Source organism: Podarcis muralis, chromosome 13 (assembly GCF_964188315.1).
Source record: "Podarcis muralis chromosome 13, rPodMur119.hap1.1, whole genome shotgun sequence".
NCBI lineage: Eukaryota > Metazoa > Chordata > Lepidosauria > Squamata > Lacertidae > Podarcis > Podarcis muralis.
This window is the reverse complement of record NC_135667.1, coordinates 55,426,146-55,452,175: the sequence shown is the minus strand read 5'-3', so window position 1 is coordinate 55,452,175 and position 26,030 is coordinate 55,426,146. Positions and strand designations below refer to the sequence as shown.

The window sequence follows — 26,030 nt, the reverse complement described above, 5'->3', positions numbered from 1 at the left end:
TAATTTTATTATCTTTAATGCTTTTTATGAAAAGAATGAGGATTAAAAAACAAGTACATTTCATTCAATAACATTTTCCTTTCATCGTACACATATTAAAAACCTAGAAAACTTTCCAATCTAAAGGATCGCTCCCCCATGTAAAGTGCAAATGAGAATCAACCTCTGTAATTTTTAGTCAAGTAAACCCAATCTTACATATGTAACTAGGATAGACAGACTCTTGCATTGTTTCATGGGGGAGTTTATTAAAATGTTCCTGTAATGCCACAAAAACATATAATTTATTTATAAGAAATAGCATTTTAAAAAAGGATCAAATACACAATCCATTTTCTATTTAAAAAAAAAACTGGTTTTCAGCGTAGAGACAAAAAGGAAAGTATTTTCCAACTGGCATTAATAAGCAGGACTTTCTGTGGTGACACTTTATATAAATACATTTTGGGGAAATCAGTCTAATTTATTGGAGCCTTCCCAATGCCACGTGGAGGATACTTTTGACTCTAAGACTTACTTCTATTTTTGGCAATGTCAAATGATTACCCTCCAAGCTATCTTCTCTATATCCTGTGATCTGCTACATATTTTGCTACCCATTTACTAGCTTCCCATTTACTAGGAAGAGACTCTCAAATGCATTCACAACAGTAGCTGTCACTGGTTCTGTGCAAGGAAGAACCTGTGAACGGCTACTCTTGCCTTGTGGATATCTGCTGGCTCTTCAGCTGAGATTATTCACACTTGAAGTACAACTTCAGGAAACACATGCTGCTCCAATTAAATAGAGACGAGTTGGGAGACACATTGGTCATCAGCATGGGCCTCAAAATGATTCCTGTCACTGAAATCCTATCCAGCCACCCTCTGCCTACCCTCACCCTCTCCTCCTTAGCTGTTATCAGCTGGTCTCCATATAATGCATTGCCAGCTGATGAAAAACACTTCAAGCCCTTCATTATCATAGAATGGAGAACCTCCAGACCAAAATTTCATCAGTTCTGTACACACAGACCTCGTCTAGAAGTATGGCCTGGCGCATCCTCTAAGTCCACCATGTTCTTTACATGTGGTCTTTTGACTGGCCACAGCCTTCCACATAATAGCCCCTTCTCAGAGACAAAAGAAGCATGCTGATTTGGATAAGGAAGGGAACATCTCCTCTTGTGATTTCAGTGTCCAGTTTTGACCCAGCTGAGAGCAGGAACTGGCATTCCACCTTTCCCTTTAGCTATGCTGAATCAAGTGCATACAATGGTCATTTCACATCGATGAAACACAGCAATCTTCGTCTCTGAGGAAGCCTGCTGTTCCTGATCAAGTGCAGTTAATTGGCATGAGTTCTAGGAAGCAAAGCAAAATTAAAGACTTAAGTTATTCCCTTGCAGGTATGCTTTGGGTAGAGATGGCATCTTATGAGCATATGCAGCAACCAAGCCAATAGACCGTGTGCAGCCTTCTGAAATTATTCCAGCTGGTTTGCATGCAGACTTCCAGAACTATGCAAAACTTGTGGAAAATGGATATTTTAAAAACAACCACATCTTCTCCCTGGTGTGACCTGAAACCCCTTCCTTCAGCTTCCTGTCTCAGCACTGTTTAATTCTGAGCTACTGCAGTGGTTCTGTGAAGATATAATTATGGTCTCACCTGTGCCTTCCCTTTTCTGGGAGGAAAGTTCCTCCCATCCACAGGGACACTGACTCTCCGGCAGGACTTAAAACTTCTCCTAGAATTTTTCATACATGCTTCTTTGAAATGAGCTGTGGCTGTGTGGGTGTTTAAAGGTTTGTTCTTTGCAGACTATGTGTGCAGGATAAGGAGACTCAAGCTTCCATACAAGTTGATGGTGTTGTTGCATCATTTATATCTATGGACTGTGATGGAGTTGCCTCACCATGGAAGTATTTGCCCATGACCAGGCATGGGTTGACCTCTTCTATATATGGCTAATGAGGGGACATGGTTGGTACACCATGCTGTTTGGCATTTTGGTGGTGTGTCCACATTATGCCTTGTTTTAATTCCTGTTGGGAGTGCATAGTCTCCCAACTAAAGAATGCCAACCTTTTGATGGTAGAAGGACTATCAGATTGATATTTCTGTCGTTCTGTTTCCAGAAAAAAAATGGCTCTCATCTGCCCCTAATTGATTTGTGTTTTGAGCAATGAACTCCAAGATGGATTACTTACATTAAGGTCACAACCTGTCAATCATATATAATGGCTGTGTTTTCTACTAAGCAGTTGAAGCTTGAGAGGATTTTAATTGGAACAGAAATTACCCACTGGCCAGTTCTCATAAAACACTAAGCCAAACTATGGCTAAGAATGAATGGGCAGGCGTGCAGATGCTCAAAGGAAAAATCAAAGCTCTTCTCTTCTCCTCAGTCCTCCTGCCTTAACTCTTCCCAAAGCTAAGCTGGGTTTGCTTAGCGTTTTGTCTGAGCCCAGAACCATGGTTTGTGTTACATATGAATCAGGCCTGAGTCAGAATATTTTCTATGGAAAACAGATGTATGCAGCAGTTATTACTATGGTTTTCTTTACCTGGTGTTTGATGAAAGGCAAATTCCTAAATAAACCCGATTTCTTCTTTCTGGTTGCAATAATTTTCACTTGCTCATTGGACACTGGGCTCTGTTAACTTACCCTGATATAGAGGAGGGTGCTACTTCATCTGGTTGTCTTACTTCAGTTACATCCTAAGAATGTGAACACAAACCTATAAGAGGGTTGTGCCTGTGCCGGATAGAAACAACTTTTTATGATTTAAGTTTAAATGCGCATTAAAGAGGGGGAGATGTTCTAAATGTTGTCTAGAATTCACATGGCAAAAGCTGAAAGATTAAAGGCCAGATTGGAAATCAGGCAGAATATCCATGAAATGAATGTTTCATAGCTTCAAAGCATTGAACATGCCCAGCAGTGGTGCAGTTTGCATGAAGGCGTTGGGAAAAGAGGGCTTAACCCTTTCCCCGCCTATAAATTGAGCAAGAGGAGCCAGCTCCATGGCCTACCGTGAACCCCAGCGGGCAAAGTGTCAAGGCAAGTGGAACAGCCAAGCAAGTTAAGCAGCATGGGGAGGAGGCCACAGCACTGGGACCCCCCTCTCCTCCACCTAAACAGAACCTAAGCTTCTCACAGAGGGCGTCTTGTTCTGTCGTGGGCACCATTGGGCACCTATAATCTGGGGCCCAAGTCAGCACCCCTACTGAAGGGGGATTCTAAGCACATTCAGGAGACCTCAAAATCCTCATTGTGATTTGGGAACCCTGAAAATATATGGTTCCTGATCATGGGGAGGATTCTAAGTGTGTTCTTTCAGATCACTCTCAGTGCAGGAAGGTTTCAAATGGAACTGGCATGGCAGATGTTGGAGGTGGGGCTTTCATGCACACATCTGTCTCCTCCGCACATTTCATTCACACATATTCAGGCAAACACCTGAATAGGGCTACACGTTTGATCTTCCAGATGAATATATACTAGAATCAGGTATGCTACGGAAAGGCAAATCTAAGGAGGACAGAAGATCTTACCTGTAAGGAGTCCACTGTGTGTGTTGTATCCGATGTTCCCTCTGTGCTTGTTTCTCGAGATATGGTAGACAGCCTGGGTCGATGTCGAGTCATGTATTCATATGTGTTCATCTTTTTATTCACTACGTACATGGAAGTTTGTGCTTTTTTAAGATTTAAAAACTATAAATCCCTAAAGCTTTGCAGCTTAGATGGGTGTCAGCAAATTCAGTGAGCTTTCACATTCTCTTTCACCATCATTCCCTTTAGTGAGAAAATAGTGTACGCTCAGGGCACCATTAAGATTGGGGATAGAAGCCTGTCTTTTGCATAAACTGAGCCCTTCATTTGCACTCCCCTACCCTGTGTTTTTCAGAATTGTTTTACTTACAGAGGTAAAGATGAAACGTCAACAAGTGTCCAAGCAGCAAGAAAGAAGCAGATCCCAAAACCACAGTTAATATTGCTACACTCAGGATACCAGCTGCTGTAGTCTCTACTGGAGCAACAGGAAGAAAGACCAGCCAGGTGCCATTTCTAGTGACACCTATTGGAGAAAAAATAATGGGGAGAAGTAATGTTATTCCGGTTTCAATTATGAAATGAATGATGCTCCCTTTTGTACTAATACTATGGCAGGACTTTCGAAACTGTTCCCTAAGGGTCTACGCTGGTCAAACAGCTAGATATCAATGAATAAAGAAATATTGACTGAAACACACTTTTAAAGCAGTGGTTTCCAAGGTTTTCTGGGCTACCGCCCTCTTGGTTCCATAAACTCATCCCCTCTGCCCTATACAAAGCATCATTCAGAATAGCAGTTTCCATGACCCACTCAGGAAGATAAAATAAACACAATAAAATACAGCAATGAATATTGCATGATTTTCCTCCACATTCTTACAACAACAACAATTATTATTATTACAATAATAATAATTTATTATTATTACAATAATAATAATTTATTATTTCTACCCCGCCCATGTGGCTGGGTTTCCCCAGCCACTCTGGGCAGTTTTACTAATGAAAACATAATTACAAACTTATATCCTTTGTTATTGGAAATTTCTAACAAACTCAGAAATGTATAACATTAAAACTGGAATCTAATGGAAGTACATGGTGAATCTCTCATAAAATATTTCCAGATTTCAGACAGTAGTAACATTATAATATGTTGCATTGATGTGAACCATTTGACAGTGTTGCCTGCACTAAGAAATCTTGCATACAGGGTGGTAACAGGCAGTGACAGCCACCAACCTAGATGGCTTTAAAATAGGAATTGACAAATTCACAGATGAAAACCTTCCCACCTCAATGATATCTTCCTTCCTACATGGTGAATTAGTCTTGTGAAAGTCCTCTCAACTGGGGTCTTACTTTATTATATTTTGAAAAGAACAAGTACATGTTTATACCACTTTGTGTGGCCACCCTCAAAATTACAATAGTTGTACAAATGAACCCTAATGTTTGCATATAAAAATTTTGGTTGAGAGAAGGACATTGCTCAAACGCCTGTCTAGTCAGTACTATACCAATCATGAGCTGGTTTTCCCTCTTAATGACCACCCCTTTCTGTTTAAGAAACCATAGGCACTACCTTGAAAAAGTACTACTAGGTCACATTGGTGTAAAAAGTTTTTTTAAGTCAGTGGAACAATACTTTCAAACTGGGGAGATGTGCGGAGCCGTTCTGGGTCCACGAAATACTGGATGAAGACATATATCATCACCATAATCAGCAGAAGGATTCCAAGAGCAGCAGAAGCAATCGCATTGAAGAAAAACCTATGAACACGTTAACAGAAAGATTCCAGTTAGCCATAACCTGTGGAAGGCTGTACAGTTACAAATTGAATGTATGTATTTAATTGTATTTTTTCATGCCACCCCAATCTCTGAGAGGTGTGAGACTCCGTGGGTTTCAGTGCTTATCCAGGGTTTGGTTTCCTTGTAATGAGGAACAACAGAGACTTTGTGATAGTTGGGTCATTTGCACACATATACAACCTGAGACTACAATGGAGCATTAGCACCCGAGAAAGTCCTGCTTCTCTCATCCAGTCACAGCCTTGGATTCCAGCAGAAGTCAAGCATGGCTCTGTCTCTCTGCTTCTATGCCAGCTGCACACACAACTCTGGCTTTTATCTTTCTCACCACCAGCCAAGTGAGGGAGGAGAGCCCACCCATTTGTCTTCAGGCCAAAGCAACCTCCCTTGTTATACTAATGACAGAAGATAGTGCCATTAACTGACCAAGAAAGTTGCCTGGCTAGTTTAACAGTGGAATCCTCCATTAGATTTTAACCCTTGATGGATTTAAAAGGTGCTGCTGAATGCAGGTCTCATGTAGATGAACACCTGGGAGCCCATCCTAAGGTTTCTGCTTGTTCCTTTGCAGCTGTAGCTTTATGTCATGACATCCAGTGCAGAGCAAGGGTTCTGGCTGGGGGGAAACGGCCCCGTGGGCCAAACTAGGGTCCCTGGGAGACCTAATGAGGCCTGCAAGCCTGGGGTTCCCCACCCATGCTCAGGAATGATTTTCTTACTGTGTTCCAGAGAACTCTGCAATTCTTTAGAAACCTACCAGAGGTTCCTCCATGAACAAACAAGCTGTCCTGAAAGATAGCTTGCCCATGACTACCAACTCTTCTCCCACAAATATGCAGCTACAGGGAAGTGGCGAGTGTGTTTTAGATTGTACTATCAGTCCAAGCAGGGAAACAGCTAGGCCCAAGAGCTTGGCCTGGTGATTCATCTAAATGAATGCCCTAGAACAGGGACGTCCAACTCCCAAGAGAACATGTTCCAGAATACTCTGCTCTGGATTCTGTGGGATAGATATCTAAGCAGAAAGGGTTATCTGGAGGCATACAGGGCCAGTTGTTGCAGCTGGAAGTATACAAAACCAACCGATTTTGGCTCAGGATGCGGCTCCCTATAACTATGCTTCTCCAAAAAAGGTTCTGCAGCTGGCCTGTGTGACTGACCTCACTAACAATCTTAGCTTGGCCCTCAATTTTGCCGCAGCACAGTTTGCCCAAAATGCTGAAGTAGCTATTAGCCTTCTCATCTCTGTTGGCCTTCCCCCCATGGAGAAAGTATGATGCTGTGACACCTTTCAAATTCCCAGATTCCTAGGGAATGAGCAGATTAGGATTTAATCAAATATCAGTGAGGAAAGCCAGCAGTGTTGGACATACATCATTTTGAACAGGGACCTGGAAGGGCAGATTGTGAACAGGAGGGCCAGCCCACACTGTTTTGCTACCCTGGACACAGTAGCAGATTGCACCTCTCATTCCATGTAGAAAAGACTCTTACTTCAACCTGGTGGCAGCAGGCCAGCTTAGAGGCTGGTGAGAAGATAATGGGGCACACACAGCTTTGTCAGCCAACAGAGGGGAGGTGTTAGGGTGTTCAGGAGAAACAGCTAGGGGGGCTGCCACTAGTGCTCGCCACACCACCTAGCATTTATGGGATAACCAGTCTCATATAACTGACATGCTTAAGTCTAATGCATGAAGAGATTAATAACACAGAATAAACTGTGCTGCCAGGCTTAGCCTAGGTCCCTCCCCCTCACCTTGGGAGGAACTAGGTATTCAAGCCATTGTTCTCCTCCCGAGAGTAGTTCCCAAGAGATTTAGTTGGTTGCTCCAGCTCAGACCACATGGCTCTCACAAGCCACTCTTGAGTTGCTATACCAATAATTTATGAGCTTTCACCACTGTGCAAGTAAGCTAAGTTTTACTGCCTGTACAACTTTTTCTGGCTGCTGCATGGAAAAGCAGATTAATCTGTCTTTTGGAGAGTTTGTAAGTAAACCATTTTTAACTTATCAAACACCTTTTTCTGTGCTAGGGGAAGAAGGAAACATCGGCACTCACTTGAAAAGGCATATTTTAAAGGTCTAACAACCTATATTTCGATACTTTTCTTTGCTACATATTGTGTGCTGGGGTTCTTTCACCAAGGAATACTTATCCCAAACTTGGATTTTGGCATCTAGGAAATTGTCCCTTCTATACAATTCCCCCACCACCACCACTTTGTGGTCCAGACAGCCTGAAAACCAATAAATGAAGAAACTGAGACCAACAACCTTCCAAAGAATGAAAGTCTGCTTTGAATGTCTTCTAGCATGAGGCAATTGCTCTCCATCTGTGGTGTGCATTAATTGGAGCAATAATGCTTAGCTTGTTAAAGGAGGTGGCCACAGTGTAGGGGCCTTGGATCAGACCACTTTGGGCTATCTTCATCAACATAAAATCCTTCAATTAATACTTGCATTAATAAAATGAAAGCTAGCATATGGAGAGGAGACATTAATTATCATGCAATGAGTGACTTACAGAGCTCCCAGAGCTGTGTCACAAGGGATGAATAGCCTTTCATGAGCTTTTCCTCAGCCAGCTCATTTATAATAAATGCAGTACAGCATCAGCATATAAAAACTTGGGGGAGATTTAAAACTGATTTCTCATAAAGCAAACCAATACTTTGGCTGTATTTGAAAGTAGGTTCCGTCCAGTTTATTAAGATCTTGCTGGCTCTCTTAATACCTAATTAATGCACCTCTATGCCATGGAGTAAAAATGTCCCAATGGCTTGAAGGCAGAAAGCAAAAACACTCCAGCTGGGGAACTAGCCAAGATTTCAGGGTGTGGAGTAAAGAGTTCAATAGAGGTGGCCTGCTCTTAGATATATTCACATTTGGAGTGTGTTTTTGAGAGGATTTGTTGTGGCTACTCTTGTATAACTCATAAAAATAGGACGGGTTACTTCCACACTAGAGCCCTTAAGTGCTGCTAAGGCACTGCTTTTCTACAATGAGCTGGAAGTGGAATAAAAATGGAACATACAGCACTTTATTCTAACTTGATATCCCTCCTCATGCCATCCTCCTATAATATTAACTCAAAAGTCCCATTCAGCAAAAAAAATTCTGTCCATTTAAAAGTTTATTTCTTGCACTTCTGGCTCATTCCATTGCTTTTCCTATAGAGTGATAAAAAGCTTGTTAATTACCCCCTGAACCAGGCTTCCTCAGCCTCAGCCCTCCAGGTGTTTTGAGACTACAATTCCCATCATCCCTGACCACTGGTCCTGCTAGCTAGGGACCATGGGAGTTGTAGGCCAAAAACATCTGGAGGGCCTAGGCAGAGGAAGCCTGCCCTGAACAATTTTTCTTAATTACTCTAATTTCAGTTTCTGTTCCCCTGGATTTACTGACCAGTTGCATTGTCCACCCCACCCCCGCCTTCCATTGTTATTGAGAAACAGCATTAATATGCTATTTAACAGAAGAAGAAGAATCCAGCTACCAAAAGGCACAGAAATTGAGAGAGGCTATTCAAGGAGCAATTCACTAACTCCACACACCCCTCCCAGCCATGCTCAACAAGAAGCAATAAAATGTGGTGAAGCAACAAACAGTAAGTATTTAATTAAAGGCACAGGAGCCTTAATGGAACCATGTCTAAACTTCAACTGCATTTCATTAAAAAAAATTATATACAAACCAGGGCTCAGAGAAGACAGGAGGACAACACAGAAGACATTGGAATGCCAGAAGCTGCCAAATAGGTTGTCTAGATGCTACATAAAGAGTGTGCGAACAAAGGATGTTGTTCCTTTTGAAAAGTGCCAATTTGGAAGCAATCAAAGTTATTTACTCAGGGCAAACACTTAGCTTTTTAGGTAACTGGATTAGATCCTCTGGAATGCTTATTTAGTACATAGAACCACTTCAGTTTTGATACTTTGGATGCAAAACTAATAGATTGTTTAAAAGTACAGGTGTTCCTAGAGATGGGAGTGGGTGCTTCACTTCTGTCTTCCTAACTAGGGCCTTTATTTTAGAGTCATATTTCCAAAGCTAGCTGCTGTTAGCTTACCAGTAGTTTCGGCTTCCAACACAGTTATTTAGCCAATTACAGTGATGGTCAAAGTCCGCAATACACTTATTGCAGGTACTACAGTGTTTGGTTTTTGGCCCTCTGAGGAGAAGAAGAGACACATTAAATAGAATACAATAGAATTCAGGTACTAAAATAGACCACATAAATAAAGGCTGTCTCATGTTTATGGTAAGTCTAAATATTTATACATTGCATTTACAAAATGTACATGGAACTGATGAGCCGTCCATGCACAACCAGAAGAGCCATGCAGGAAGTCAGAGATATTTTTTTTTAATGTGAAAGAACTGCACTGGATTAGAAATACAGATATGAATAGCAAGCCTCTGAACCATCTTTAAGGATAGCCTCACACAGAGTTCATCACAGTAGTTAACCAGGAAGTTTATCCAGGAGCAGGGAAAGCTGTAGGCTCTCCGAACCACTGTGGCTCCTTGAACCTTCAAAGACAAAGAAAATTCCCAGAGTTCTCCCGGAGTAGGTACTTGAATTTTAGGGGGAGTGCAACCCGATCCGAAACAAGGTGCGTCTCGCTTCCTAGATATGGCAACCAAGCAGCTGCAGCACCTCCCTGCCTTCACTCACCCTCGTCGCTGCACACTTTGAGATCGGTTTCCATGGCCCTCCTTGACGCCTATCTACCTGTGGGATCAGTTAAGCTAGCAGGCAAGGGGCAGGGCTTTTCTTGGCAGAGGGCCTCCATCTGAACTCAGGCCACATCCCAATAAGTTTTCTGCTTTTAATTTGGCTGCTGAAATTGATGGTGCTGTTTTTATTTTAATTATGTGATGTTTTTACAAGCATATTGGGTTTTCATGTATTATTATTATGCAATCATCTCAAGGTGATTTACAATAAAATAACAAAAGCAATTTATAAACAGGAAATGCCCTGGCCATTTTAGCATTATCGGGTGTTTCAAAGTTTTAAGTTACATTTCTATGTATTTATATTGTTCTTGCGTATTTAGTTTTATGCAGTACATTTGCTTGCCTTGTGAGGAAATATTTCAGAAAATCAGGATATGGATTTGCACTGTTGTGATAACAGAAAGTGAACTGAGCAGGAGGACGGCAGCCATGGCCCTTTATGGTTGTGCAAAACACTAGCCTAGGTGGCGAATTTTCTCTCGAGTGAGCTTCCTGCAGGTCCAGAACGCATATGCGTAATTGCACAGAGACAAATAACTAGTACAAAGGAGCAGTTTAAGCAGCAAGAGGCAAATAGCAGAGGAAAACCAGTGCAGGCAAATAAGTAGATCTCTTCTTTGCTGTGCTGTAATGGGAGTGACTAGGGACGCGGGTGGCGCTGTGGGTTAAACCACAGAGCCTAGGACTTGCCGATCAGAAGGTCGGCAGTTTGAATCCCCGCGACGCAGTGAGCTCCCGTTGCTTGGTCCCTGCTCCTACCAACCTAGCAGTTCGAAAGCACGTCAAAGTGCAAGTAGAAAAATAGGTACCGCTCCGGTGGGAAGGTAAACAGCGTTTCCATGCGCTGGTCTGGTTCGCCAGAAGTGGCTTAGTCATGCTGGCCACATGACCCGGAAGCTGTACGCCGGCTCCCTCGGCCAATAAAGCGAGATGAGCGTCGCAACCCCAGAGTCGGTCACGACTGGACATAATGGTCAGGGGTCCCTTTACCTTTAATGGGAGTGACTTACACATCAGCTTCACAAAGATAGCAGTACTGGTTCTGAATAACATGCTTGCATTTGCTTCGGTCAAAAATTGGCATTGGTTTCTTGTAATTTTTCTTCTTCAGTATATTTTGATCTGCTGGATCGATAGTGACTGCAACAAGATGAGTGATTAAGTGATGCACAAAAATTAAGCCAATCACCTGCATTGTAATGAGGTTAAGGAAAAGTCAAAAAACAAGAGAATATAAGAATCTGGAAATGTTTTTTACATTTGTTACATTAAGTCACCAGATTTGCTTAGGTGCTTCAGTATTCAAATGGCCAGGTAGAAAGCTCTGTCACTGGTATTCTTTTCTCTTATGCCACAAACAAAGGCTACTAGTTTTAGTGGATTTGTTTGCAGGACTCCGGAAGAGCAAAATACTAGTTTCTGTCTGATTGTCATAGATTCAGTATTGCACCATCACCATTTTTGCCATATTTCAAAAAGTAAAATTCCTGACACCCACAAAGCCATTGAGCTTTCTTTGGGGAGACCTAACATTTTGCAGATTCAGCAAAATTCCCCCTCGACACCATTTTTACACCTGAAAACCAGGACATGTCAGGCAGTGGCGGAGCTTCAAGCTTCATGCTCCGGCACTGGGGGTGGAGAACAGGGGGGGGGCTAGCACGCGGGCAGGGCATGCCGCCTGTGGGGCAACCGTGATGGAACCCCACCAGGATCGCACTGCCGGGGGTGGTGCACTCCCCCCCTTCCTCCGCCAGTGATGTCAGGAAAAGGAAATTCCCATACACCACAGTTCTATACAAGTAGAACTGAATGTCTTTAAGACATCAAAGCAGTACAATAATTCATTCTGATAAGGTACCACACCTGGCCAACACATCTTGAGACTCCATTGCTTGTAGGAAAGGCAATCTCAAACAATCTCAGATGCCCTCCTTACTCTCCCCAGAATAGGAAAATTCCTGTTTATGTACTATAGTTGTTTTTATTTAAAAGTTTACTAGTTCCATATATGAACATTTTTTACAAAGGAAAGACAAGGTCCTTCAATAGCCATGCATGATATGAAAAAAAAATATCTACCATTACATTTCAGCTTCTTGAACCAACAGATCTAAAAGTGCTCCCACTCATACAATAACAACCAACTATCACCAAATGTTTCAATTCCTTTCTATATGGCCATCAGCCCCAGCTAGCTTGGCTGACAGTCAGAGATGATGCAAGCTTTATTCCAACATCAGGGGAGAACCCTGATCAAACAAGATCAACAAGATGCCAACCCTAGAAGCAGATCCTCTATAAGAAAGCATTACAACAACTTCATCTTCAAGCAACTTGGAGGTTTCTAAGCAGAGGCTGGATGGCCATCTGTCAAGGGTGCTTTAGTTGAGATTCCTGCATTTCATGGGGTTGGACTAGATGACCCTTGGGCCCCTTCCAACGCTACAATCTTATGGTTCTACAATTCACTAATCAATCCATTAAATCAACTGGCAGCCATGTTTAAATCTGTTTGAACAGGATATTTCAAGTTCAGGAAAATGGTTCTCATTTTTCATTTGTGATTTAAAGTTTTATTACTAAAATAGTTGTTTTTCTAGTTGATGCTCAAATGGAGCAGAAGGGCCAAAAACTGCATCTGGCACCCATACTTGAACACTTGTTCTAACTTGACAATTATATTCTCACTTTAAACTGGATCATCATGTGCAAGAATAATTGAGGGCACCATTAAGTCTTCCTAGCAACAATCATGTGTTTAGTACACAAACAGTGTATCAATTCCAGGATTTATGAGTTTCCTATTCACAATGTTAGTGTCCTTCCTGACCCCTGGACTCCTCATCCTGTACAGAAAAACTTTACTGAGCCTTTTAAAAAGAGCAGCTAAATGAAGCAGCCGAGCCACATTACACAAAGCACACTACAAATGACTGTTGGTTTAAAATATATTACTGAATGATCACAATCAAGTTTTAAAAGTATAAACAGAGGGATAATACATTTTGGTTCCTCCAAAAGTTCAGTCCAGACAAGACCCTACTCCTCTGAAAGACAAAACCCCAAAAGTTTCAAATAAGGCTGCAATCCTATGCACACACTTAACTGGGAAAAAGGCCCATTGGTTGTAATAATGCTGTAATAATACTACTGAACATTGCTGTTCACTGCAGGTTTGCCGACATTAGTCGCCCACGAAAATGTTTAGCAGCTTGCGAGGTGAACATTTTGGCATTTCCCTTAAGGACATAAACCCAGTGGCGTAGCGTGGGGGGTGCAGGGGGGGCCGGCCGCACCGGGCGCAACATCTGGGGTTAGGGCAAATCCATGGGTTAGGGGGCGCAAATCCACAGGTTAGGGGGCGCAAATCCACGGGTTAGGGGGCACAAATTACTTGCCTTGCCCCGGGTGCTGACAACCCACGCTACGCCACTGCATAAACCACCTAATTTAGTAAAGATGCCTGCCTGGTTCTGTGCCTGAAAAGCGTGGGCCAAATGTGGCCCATGAGCTTGGCCTAATTTCATGAGGGTGGGAAACCCAGAAGGAGAGAAGGAAGGGGGAAGTGGAAAAGGTGGAGGTGGAGAAGAGAGTGAAAACAGAACAGCCCTGCTCGCCCCTAACATGTGGTCTGGATTGCAAAAAAGATCAGTCACATTTCAAAACAACTCACAACTTGCACCTGTTTTCAGAATACAATGCGAGAATGAGAGTGCAATCCTATGCAGGCTGCAATTGTAACCCTACTTACCTGGAAGTAAGTGCCTCTGATTCCAGAGGGAGTTACTTTGGAGTAAGCTTGCTGAGAATTGCAGCCTAAGTCTCCTTGCATTAAATGGAGCTTACTCAGAAGTAACTGGATCCAGAATTGCGGCTTAGGAACTGGTTATTCCTCTCCCCACGCATGCCATATGCAGTTCATGTGCATTGTTAGTTTTACCCCAGGATTTTAAACGGAAGGGGAAAGGATACAGCATAGGCGACCAATTTCCATTCATTTGGGAGAAGAGGAATGTAGATACCAAAGCCCACTATGGCCAAGTATGAATAAAGCACCAGGGTGATCAACTGGAACGAGTGGAGTGGTAAAGACCAGCCGTTCACTCTGGAGTGCAGTGGAACCACCATGTGGTCATTCAGCTGCTCAGGACTTGTCTGCCTCAGCTTCTTGTCATAGCAGGTCATCTGCAAGACAGAACCCAGAATCACCTGTTAAAAATAGCCAGTGTGCTTTCTAGGCCGAGAAAGAAAGAAACGACAGCGACACAAAGAGGCACACTGTGGGATAGGAAGTAGATCTCAGACACTGCACAATTCTGCAAGAATGTTACATCGCCCACCCACGTCCCACCACTGCTTTGAGGTTTCCCTCCCCAACCAAGTGGTATACAAATTTTAAGAAATAAATCACTTGCACCAAGAGACACACAAAATGCTCTTATTGATGTGGCAGGTACCCTTAGAGAAAAAGGCGCATCATTTGTCAAGCTTTCAAATCTCTAGTAAACGCAAAATTTTTGAGATATGGCAATTAAAAGTTAATTATTTCCTTGTGGTTTTGTTAATCCAGAAAGGAAAAAAAATCTGCTTTCCTAAAGCAGATGGCAAAATAAAGCTAAGCAGTGCTCCTTCCCAAGACGAGTGTAAGAATATAAATCCAAGACTACGGAATAAAAAGTTTCATTGTGATTTGCACATTAGTCATCTTAAGTCACACATTAATTCAAGGTCAACTCTGCCCTTCTCCTGATCAGATTTACTTCCTGATTAGGTTTACGTCCTATGCGGCTGTGGAAGCCCAGTTAGGGTTAGGTGTGCCAAGTGCTAGGGGTGGAAATGTCTTCGGCCCCCTCAATATCGGCTGGCAGGGGGCTGGGCCCCCTTGGTGCTGAGGGCATGGAGAAGGCCGAGCATGGAGCGGAGGGTGGCGCAGTTCAGCGGCTGACTCCTCTTGAGCATGAGAAAGGAAGCCGCGCTGGGCTGGGCTCTGCCATCAGCCTCCTCCCAATGATGTGATGTTGCATGCACGATGTCACACACACACACACACATCAGGCACATGACGGTGTGCGCGCGTAACGTCACACAAGTGAAACGCACGCAAGGGCCACACAATCTTAGGTGCAGGGTGGCACCGCTGGTTAGGATGGTCCACCCCTAGAGGCTAATGAATCTGGATGGTTTTCTGGTGCCTCTTTTCCAGCTATCCCTGGTGGAACTCTTGAATTCAGAGATGGCCCAGGAAGTTGACCTGGAGGCCTGGTTCACACGTCTTGGTAGGGTGAACTAGGGTTTACAGGGACAGGCTTCCAGAAGGGAACCTGCAGCTGCTTTGTTCCTTCCTAGTCTCTCTCACTCCTGTGCTAACTCCATCAAGGCAGCACATTTGCGTGGACAGGCGGAGTCCCCAGATCCTGCGCGGTCCCCCCGTCATGTGGAATAACGACTCAAGACAACGTGCTATGGGATTAAATTGGCCACAACTTTATTAAATTTCAAATGTGGGTAGACCTTGGCTCAGGCATTGGGCGTTCTCCCTCCCCAGTCCCCAGCCGGGGACCTAGGGAGCATCAGGGTTATCCAGTGTGTTTGGGGGGATGGGCCGGCTCTGGAGAACATATGTTCAAGCAGAGATAGCCGCCCCCGTTACGCCGCCGCCGCAGGGGAGAGCAATGACAACCTTTCGGCGCACGGCCAAAGCCTCCCTTCAGAAAACCCCTTTAACGGGGAACCCTGGTATCGCCGCCGCAAAGAGGAAGATGGACTAAAGGATTCCGCCCAAGGCCTGATACCGCCAAAGTTGTGACGTTTTGCTACGGGAAAGGCGAAACCTGCCAATGCAGGGAAATTCCTTTCCGGCCCTTTAACAGCGACCTTAACGTAGCAGCGCCGGCATACCTGTGAAGAAAAGTTAACCTGCAAAACCTATGAAGAAAAGTTAACCTGCAAAATAAGACATTAACTGAGGGCGGGTAGGGTGGGAGAAGCTCTGGAGCCAAGTGAGGATTCCCAGGTAAGATCCTCCCTCTATTGTGTGGGCAGGTAATCCCTCCCCTACCTGGCCTGGTCTCCTTGGCAACGCTTCCCCCAGGTGGGATTGGACAACTGACTGAGGTAGGTGGAGACCTCCAGGTATCCCACCTGAGGGAAGGCAAAGCCAAGCCTATGCTGTTGGAGCCGCTCCAGATCTAGGGGCTGCACACGTCCACGCAAAGGGCGCCCCCCGTTTTAAGCGGGGAGCGGTCATTTTCATCAAGAATTGTCAAAGAATTTCACTCACCGTCACAAGATATTTGAAACGTTACATAAATCATTGTATTATCTCCTGCAGGGACAGCCAGTGTATGCCCCCCAGATGTGGATTACAACTCCCATCATCCTGCATGGCCAATCATAGTCATGGATGTGATGGGAAATGTAGTCCTGCAATTTCTGGAAGGCACCATGCGGACTACCCCTGCTCTCCTGCAATAAATATATTCTTCCTTGTGCATGCTACTACAAAAATGGTAACCAAATGCTTTTTTCAGAACGTAATCAAATGTTTTTGAGAAGTGTAGTAAAGAGCCTCCCTTCAAGCATCTCATGCAACCCAAGCCTGTTTTAAACAAGCAGCACAGGATTCTTAGCCGCGTTCTTAGTCCTACATTTTCCTGCCACCATTCATCAATGAACACCAGCAAGCCTTTGAGAGTTGCTCTCTCCCGTTTACATAATGGCATTAGACAATCTACGAGAAAGCATGCCTAGGTAGCTCTAGGGAACAAAGATTTTTTTGGGTGCATAATGCAAGGAAGTGACCAAAGGACTCATCAGTGCTTTTAAAACCTATACCTGCATTGTTCTGTTTTCAATAAGACATGACGTTATTCCCATTTGCTGGAAGTCTCCCCACGGCACAAGAGATGCGCCTCCAATGCAATTACTGCACAATAAAGAACGAGCATTTGCAACACTCCTCTCCCTACGCTGCTTGAATCCTGCACAATGTCTTCAAAAGCCAATTTCTCTCACCATAACGAACCTGCAGTCAAGAATGCAGCAAATGTCCCCTGGTGGTGTGGTGGCTTTTACTTTTTGGTTATCAAAAATTCTCTTATTTAAAGCATTGCCCAAACATACATTCACTGTCTTTTCTATTGTTTACAATACACAACATTACCTGATTATCAGCTATTATTCTCATAAATACATTTCCCCCTTTTTAATACAAATAAGAGAACAAGAATCATATACCCTCCAACATTTCTTCAGTGAACATAGGGACGTTCCATTTCATAATGATAATTTTTCTATTTATACCCCACACATCCTACTGGGTTGCCCCAGCCACTCTGGGCAGCTTCCAACAAATATATATATAACATAGTAAAGCATTTAACATTAAAAAAAACTTCCCTATACAGGTTTGCCTTCAGACAGCTCAGAGGCCGTATAACTCCATACGCTCCAACATTTCTCCAATAAAAATAGGGACATCCTAAGGAAAAGTGGAACATTCTGGATCAAATCAGAAACCGGATGGCTTCTCTAAATCTGGGACATCCCTGGAAAACAGAGACACTTGGGAGGGTCTGGAATGAAAATAAAATAAAGTAACTTCCTACCAACAAAATTCCCTTATATCTCAGGTTATGTGTGATAGATTATTATTGATGTCTCAGATGTATTGTAGTCCATATACATATATGATTTTAGAAAAGAAGAGTTCCATTGAATGCTTAATTATAGTGTTATACCACAGTAATTTACTAGGAATAGTCAGGTGGCTAATTACATCTGTTGTAATTAGGGTGGGAGATGCTCCCAGGTGAGAGCTGGGGACACACGTCTTTTTCTGCATGGGACAAACGTTGGAATATACTTGTGAGAGAGAATCTTGTGTCTTCTTTTCTTTCCTTTTTCCTATTTCAATATTCTTTGTGTGGGTTGGTGTGTCTTTTATCTTATTGTGAAAATGTTAAAGAAAACTTTAATGAAAAGTAATTCTTGTACAACCCAGCTTGGTAATCACCTATGTAAAATAATAGATTGTTCTCATAATAAATAATCCCTGTGATACTGGTTTTGTTCCAGCTTGCACAAAGCACTTGCAAAAATGCAAAAGAGATCTATTCATACAACTGTAAATACAACTGTAAATACAATACTGTAAATACTGTAAATACAACTGTAAATACTGTAAATACTGTAAATACAACTGTAAATTGTGCGAGCTAGAGACCTCCAGTGGTGAGCTGCGTGAACTTTTGCAAGACAGAGATGAAAATGCAGAAGTTAAAACTTCTTATATCTAACATGTAACTATATGCAATCTCCTTCTGCATAAAATGCATGCTTCAATACCACTATGGTTTCTGTAGTCTCTTGTGACAGAAGAGAGTTCTACTTGTCATCAAAGCTTCCCCAAACCAGACTTGGGTCTCAGCACTCCAAGTGAAATACCTAAAATTTCCCTAATAGTCATTGGGCTGGTTCACACACAATGTTAAACTATGACTGAACACTGCACACGGACAAGTGTTGGTCTCACAAGCCCCCTGCCTCTCACCTCTTTCTCTCACACTCTGGTTAGCATTTATCAAATCAAATCAATCTTCATTATGGTCCAGAAACCCAACAAATCGCTACAAAGCACTGCACAATTCATACAGCCTACCTCCAGGTTAAACAAGCATTTTGTTCAAAAGATAGGGATCACTGGTTCTTGCAACCACCGATAAAAACTTTGCCACTGCTAATGTTCTAGCATTTGTCCGGTCTTCCAATAGGAACCTGACATAGTGAGCCTTTATTGTCCTATAATCAATAGGTTTAAAAGGTGTCTGGTTAAAAAACGGAAATACAAAAGAACCCCTACCTAGCATTTGACTCTATCTGAAAACGATTTTTAATAAGTTGTTTAAGGGGCAGAAATTTCCCTTCATCCTTGGCAAATGAAATTATGTAGACCACAGGATCAGATTTTAAAGAAAGAATAGTTTTTAATACAGTGGTACCTCGGGTTACAGACGCTTCAGGTTACAGACTCCACAAACCCAGAAATAGTACCTCAGGTTAAGAACTTTGCTTCAGGATGAGAACAGAAATCGTGCAGCGGCAGCACAGTGACAGCGGGAGGCCCCATTAGCTAAAGTGGTACCTCAGGTTGAGAACAGTTTCAGGTTAAGAACGGACCTCCGGTGTTAGGTTGTGGGCGAACATGTCAGACAACACAGCGATTCTTTAAACAGCTCTTCTTTATTCAGATGCCAGAACAGAACTAGGCTGAGGAGCTCAGTCAGCCTGCTTATATAGAGCTCCAGAACAATGCAACTGTTGCCATTTTCTAAAACTATCCAATCACTGAATGTCACTTTTCGATCCTTCATTTGCATACAAAACTATCCAATCACTGAACGCCACTTTTCGATCCTTCATTTGCATAACTATCTACAGTATCCCCCTGCTGGCCCAGGGTGAGAACTTCAGTACATAACACCTGGAATGAATTACCGTATTTTTCGCATCATAGGACGCACCGGACAATAGGACGCACTTTGTTTTAGAGGGGGGGAAACAAGAGGAAAAAAAATTATCCCCCTCTCTGCCCAGCGCCCCTTCAGTGAAGCGGCAGGAGGCGCTGCGCAGAGAGGGGGTGAACTTTCCCCCTCTTGTTTTTCCGCTCTAAAACAAGGCGGCTACCTTGGAAGCCTGGAGAGCGAGAGGGGTCGGTGCGCACTGACCCCTCTCGCTCTCCAGGCTTCAGGTTCCTTTCGACCTGCTCTTTGGGGCTGGCGGGGGGAAGCCCACCACCAGCCCCAAAGAGCAGGTCAGGGAGCAGCAGAAAGGCGCAACGAAGAGGCTCCTGCCATAGCCGCGCGTCACCTCTCCAGCCGGGAGAGGGTTGCGGGGCTATGGCGTCTTCGCTCCATAGGACGCACACACATTTCCCCTTCATTTTTGAAGGGGAAAAAGTGCGTCCTATAGAGCGAAAAATACGGTAAGTTCTTAACCAGCGGTACCACTGTAGTGTTGATGCCTCACATTAACTTGACACCACATAGCAGTGCCGAAACATGCGGTGTACAGAAGTGAAAAATGCCCTCACAGCATGGTTGAACATCAGGAAAGGTGAAATACTTTGATTGTGGTCTGCACTGAAACAGGTAACAGGCCAGTTCTGAGTAAAGTGCTTTAACTGGAACTTGGCAGATGACTGTTGGTGTGCTATAAGCACCAGACATTTTAGGGAGTCCAACGCTCAACTCCACCCCAAGATGCCATTTCAGTTCCCGTATACAAGAATCTGGCAGGCATCAGTACAAGTGCTGATGATGCGTGGTTTATCCTCCCCCCCCCCCCCAAAAAAAAGATCCAGAGTTATTATGAACACAAGAGTCAGTCATACATTCCTCAGTTATGGGAAGATTAAGCCATCAGCTCTGCCCCAATTAAGAGCCCTTTCAAACTCATAAAAGTAGTAAAATATGATGATCATTTAGCTTATGTCTTTCTCTTATAAGAGCATGGAGGAAGTTACTGACTGTTGCTACAGCCAAATGCAAGGAAGCATTTTGTCCTCTTGAATGAGTTTCAATACAAAGCCTGCTCTCCAAGGCACTTCATTTTTGTTTCTTAACTACAGCAACTGCAACACTCACTGATCGCTTTTAAAAACTGAAATGTAATCCTGCACCTCTGTTCTGGAGGTTTGTCTGACACCGACTTGGTCTTCAAACACACTTTTATTTTCCACAGCCCTTTGTATCTTAGCTTGTTTGTACCTTTTCTGAAGCTTTCTGTGCTATTTTTCTATTCTGCTTCTACTTTTTGTATGTTTTGTTGCATACTTATTGTATTCTGACTCTGTAAACTGCCCTGGGAACTTGTCTTTCTGGAGGGAAGGTGTTATTTTCCAGAAAGGGGATTTTTTTTCACTGCTGAGAGAATGAAAGGAAAAGAAAACCCTGACTATTGGGAGAATTTTCTCTAGTTCTTTGTGGAATCTTACCAATAGGCACCTTCTTATCTTTAAAGTATCCCGTCGTCAGTTGCATAACCTTTGCTAGTACTTGGTATGGCAGAAAAGTTATCTGCAGTTTAGCATGGTAAACCATTAAGGAAAGTTCGGATACTCCTCAGGTATTTGTAATGGAAGCTCACAATTTTTTTAAAGAAGTAACTGAAAAGGCAGCTATTTCAGCATATTAACCCCTCCTAGTATATCTGTTCCCAGAATCCTCTGTAACATGTGCAGCTTCTGTTTCCTAGCAAGCAAGTTGATGTGAGAGTATTCCTTGATGGTTGAAATATATGGAAAAGCTGGGAAATGTCAGTATCTGCCCACAAACAGATGGTAATGTTTCAGAGTGACTAAGTTTATAAGTGAGCAGTTTATAAAGTTTATAAGTGAGCAGCTACTGAGTGAAACACATTTGTTGATGAAGTAAAGCAGGATTTCCCCAAATTTCTGCCTTCCGTCTCACTTGCTTACTTTCAGAAATAATTGGTACAATGCTAATTCTTCTGCTTCTGTCCTAAGAGAGCCCTCGGTATACAGTGCCAGTAATTCAGCGAAAAGCCCAAAGTTCATGATAATTTCTCCCTTTTGACTTACGTCTGCGATGTTCAGCATGTTCTCCTGGCCAGCCCGCTGCTCCCTCGCTTCCCAGGGCCGTGCAGAAAGAGGTTTGGATGAGCTCTACAACTCCGGTGGGATCTTTCCCCCTGTGGGTCGAAATGTCATGTAGCATTACCAGAAAGTTGGGCATTTAAAGGATCTGTCTCTGTCAGCATGGCCCTTAACAACTTTTAGAAAGACTTGCTTAGTTTCTTTTTAACAGAGCAACTCCCTTTGTAGCTATGGAAACCGTTTCCACTCCACTTCTTGGCAAGGCCGTGGTTCTCCTGGGTCCTACAGAGGACGTGGTTCAAGCAGCCGCCCTGCTGTCATCTACCTGCAAAACTTTGGTTTGTCAGGATTATGACAGAAACCCACCAATTTCCTATTTTGTTCAGAAAAACAAACTTTTAATAAAATTTCTGAGCAACCAAAAGCCAGCCGCCACCATAGATGAACTGCCTAATACAAAATAGCAGAAAATACCCACCTCACCAAAGTCCGGTTGCTGAGTGCTTCTCTGATACGAAATCAGACAAACATTAGTTGATGCAAGATTTTCAGATGAACTTCTCCAAACAGGAGACCTACGACTGGAGGCGGGGAGAGCTGCTAACTTTTTCTTTTGTTTTTACCAGGCTATACTTCTTTAACAACAGCATGCTATGCAGATATTAGAAGAGAGTGCTGTGAAGACCTTTACCTGATTTCCCCCCCAAGATCAAGCTTTTGTTAAAGGCACAGAAGCAAGTCTGGCTGTGTTTTCCTCACCAGTTTTCCACTCAAGCAACGACAGGTGAGCTGTGGGGCCTTAAAGCCTTTAACCCTTTTAAATATTTGTTTTGGCATTCTTTAAAATAATATACATTGCTGACTTCTGCCAGTATTTGCTAAGGATTTGTGCCATGGCGTGATTTGCAGTCCAGCACTTCCCAGTAATTGTGAATGGGATCACAGCCTCAGTCCTATTAATTCTGCTGAGGAACTATGACCATCTCAATTTTCCAACCCCTTATTTATGAGTGAGTCCCATTGAATTCAATAGGACTTAGGGTATAGAGTTAGGGTTCCAAGCTAAGTAACTCTGAGAAATGTTTGGAATCTTGAGGTGAAACCCACAATTCATATTATTCTGGAGTAGTTGTATTATAGTTAATAGAACTACCTCGGTGTACACAGGTTGTGAACTGCAGTATTAACAGGGCCACTTAAACATTTGGGATTCACATCCTGTCAACAGGTAGCTGCCCCAAAAGAGGTTCAGGGACATAGGAAGCTGCCTTCTACCCAGCCAGACCCTTGGATCACCTTGCTCAGCAGCTCCTAAGTATTTCAGGCAGGAATCTTTCCCAGCCTCTGCCTGGAGATACCATGGGTTGGACCATAGCTGTCAACATTTTCCCTTTTTTAAGGGAAATTCCCTTATTCCGAATAGGATTCCTCGCAAGAAAAGGGAAAAGTTGACAGCTATGGGTTGGACCTGGAACCTTCTGCATGCAAAGCACTTGCTCCACCACTGAGCTATGACCCCTCCCAGTTCCTGCGGGTTTCATCCAGAATCAGCCCAGTAACAATATTGGGGTATTACTTTTCAGCTAAAATGATTCTTGAAGCTACTCACTTGAATAAAATGAGATTTATAGGATGATCATATTGGCTTCACAGTAACATATCAGGAATATCCGAGCACAATTCAAAGTGCTGGTATTGACCTTTAAAGCCCTAAACGACCTCGGCCCAGTATACCTGAAGGAGTATCTCCACCCCCATCGTTCTGCCCGGACGCTGAGATCCAGCGCCGAGGGCCTTCTGGCGGTTCCCTCATTGCGAGAAGCAAAGCTACAGGGAACCAGGCAGAGGGCCTTCTCGGTAGTGGCGCCCACCCTGTGGAACGCCCTCCCATCAGATGTCAAAGCGATAAATAACTACCTGACATTCAGAAGACATCTTAAGGCAGCCCTGTTCAGGGAAGTTTTTAATCTGTTATATTTTACTGTATCTTTGGTTTCTATGGAAGCCGCCCAGAGTGGCTGGGGAAACCCAGCCAGATGGGCGGGGTACAAATAAATTATTATTATTATTATTATTATTATTATTATTATTATTATTATTATTATTATATATGGTGACAACATATGGACTGGAAATTTGTCTGGTGAGCAGACTTTGGAAAATCCTCTGAAACCTTGCAAAAGGCAAACAAGGAAGGAATAAACGCTCTGTTATTTGTCCAATCTCTTTCCCCTCCTTCCCTCCCTCCCACCATTGCTTCTGGCAGACCAGCAAAACACAAAAGAAGTAAGGCTGCTTATTTGTTTACAAGTATTATATGCAGGTCCAACTGTTTGGATATCTGAATCTACAGCGTCTATAGCAAGGCTTGGGTACTAATTCCTTGCCTTCCATTAAGTGAATTTTAATTTAATGAGCATTTGGAAGCGTGTAACAGTTTGTGCCTCCTGAATGAATAAAACCTTTATTTTCTTTGTCACTTTATCTACTTTTAACTCTGGGACTGGAGGCATCTGTTAGTGATACATGATAATAAACCTCTATACATGTATGAGGTTCTAAGTGCACTGAAAGAAATGCAGGTGTCAAATAATGATCCAAAAAAAGTCTCTAGACATAATTAATCCTCCCACCAGGCAACTCCTATATACTACCTCTAAAGCTAATCTTCCTCCCCCCAGGTATCCAAAATTTACTGAATGTGGAATAAAAACAACCTGTGACTGGAAGACCTCCATCTGGTCCGGAAGGGCCGTGTCAGCCTCTTTTTGGAATGTTGGAGCTGTGAAAACTGGAGCGGTCGCCTTGGCAACCAACTGACAAGGGACCGGGTTACCTGAAGAACTTAAGGTGTTAAGGTCAGGACATTTTGTGACCTATTAAAAACCTCCTCAATCTTTACACCGCACCTAGTCCTGCAAACCTTGCTGTTTCCTCGTAACTTGGGAATACTGGTATTTTTCAAAATGAAGGAGTGCGACACTTTGGGCACCTTGACTGCATGGCAGTTATTTTGCATTAATAAAAACGAAGATCTTTCAAAATTAGATTGAGGAAAATATTTGTTTTTACTTAAAAGCTTTTATAAACCACTTGCTATTTCAAAAAATCTCTACAGTTACCTTGAGAATAAAAAGTGCCTACAGCAAAAGTAGCACTTTTAACTGTGCTTCTTACCACATTATGGCATTTTCCTAAGCAAAGAAGAGAACCGCCAGTCCTCTGATTCCCAGCCATACTAATAGAATTTAGAAATTAGAAATACTAATTTCCTTCACTTTTATTCAGAGAGATTCCCTTCCTCAAACACAGACAGGCGGTATTTTTCACTGAGCTCCACAAGTTAATCACAAAACGCCACTTTAAGATATCTATTGGAGCTTTGGTTATATCATTCTCTTCTGCTATGTTCTCTTGGGTCGCTTTTCTCTCCGTTGTGCCTTTATTCCTTTTTCCTCCAATATCGCGATTACTTTGCTGTGTCCCACAGAAATGAAATGGAAATCAAAGGCACTGGAAGGGTCACCTCCCACTGAGAGTGCATTGACCTCACTGCTGACTTCATAATGTTTGACTTTGGGCTAAATGACATCACACAGCTGGGAAGGCAGCAAACTACACAAACCTTAACAGCGCAACACTTAAAACATGTGCCCTTCCACTTTTCCAGGAATAGAAACGGTTCACTTTCCACAACCTGTTGCTAAAAGGCTAGGCGCCTCTACAAACTCACAGCCCTATGGTTATACAGTGGTACCTCGGGTTAAGTACTTAATTCATTCCGGAGGTCTGTTCTTAACCTGAAACTGTTCTTTAAAAAAAAAAAATTATTAAGAGTTTCAAAATTACAAAAAGAAAGAAGGAAAAAAGAAGAAACAACACTACAATACATAAAAAAAAGAAAAAAGAAAAAATACATAAAAAACCAATACAACAACACAACAACAAAAATAAAAAGATACAAATCCCATTTTGCATATCTTTACCTTTCATTTGCTTGTTTCATTGACCTCCTCACACCTCCCTTTTTGTATTCTAGCTTAATTAGTTGTTTCAGCAAATTCTTTTCATCTTTCTCAATTTTTACTAAATAATTTATCTTAACAGTCTCAGCAGAACCTTTCCATCTTTCACCATATTCTGTTATTCAATTTGCCTTAATTTATTTAACCTTATCTTACCGTAAAATACCTTAGAGCTTAAAACTTAATACTTATTTATACATAACTCCTTATATCATTTCTACTAAAGCCAGATAGTTTCATTCCAACATTTTCCCAAATATTCATTAATTTACACTAATTCCCAAA

General features: G+C 42.7%; 1 protein-coding gene across 2 annotated transcripts; it reads right to left on the bottom strand.

Annotated features, from left to right (window-relative positions):
- On the bottom strand, positions 1-25,523 carry LOC114582369 (palmitoyltransferase ZDHHC11-like). Of its 2 annotated transcripts, none has more exons than XM_028703336.2 (10): positions 24,438-25,523; positions 21,706-21,815; positions 14,079-14,291; positions 11,114-11,292; positions 9,430-9,531; positions 5,193-5,317; positions 3,912-4,067; positions 3,542-3,663; positions 2,652-2,704; positions 1-1,343 (listed from the first exon to the last, which is right to left on the bottom strand). In XM_028703336.2, exons 2-10 carry the CDS (start codon positions 21,721-21,723, stop codon positions 1,328-1,330), a joined length of 984 nt encoding a protein of 327 aa, XP_028559169.2. In that variant the 5' UTR covers positions 21,724-21,815; positions 24,438-25,523; the 3' UTR covers positions 1-1,327. The 2 variants fall into 2 exon arrangements, with proteins under 2 accessions (XP_028559169.2, XP_028559170.2); XM_028703337.2 differs by lacking the exon at positions 24,438-25,523 and adding an exon at positions 22,199-22,286.
- Positions 25,524-26,030: the final 507 nt, after the last annotated feature.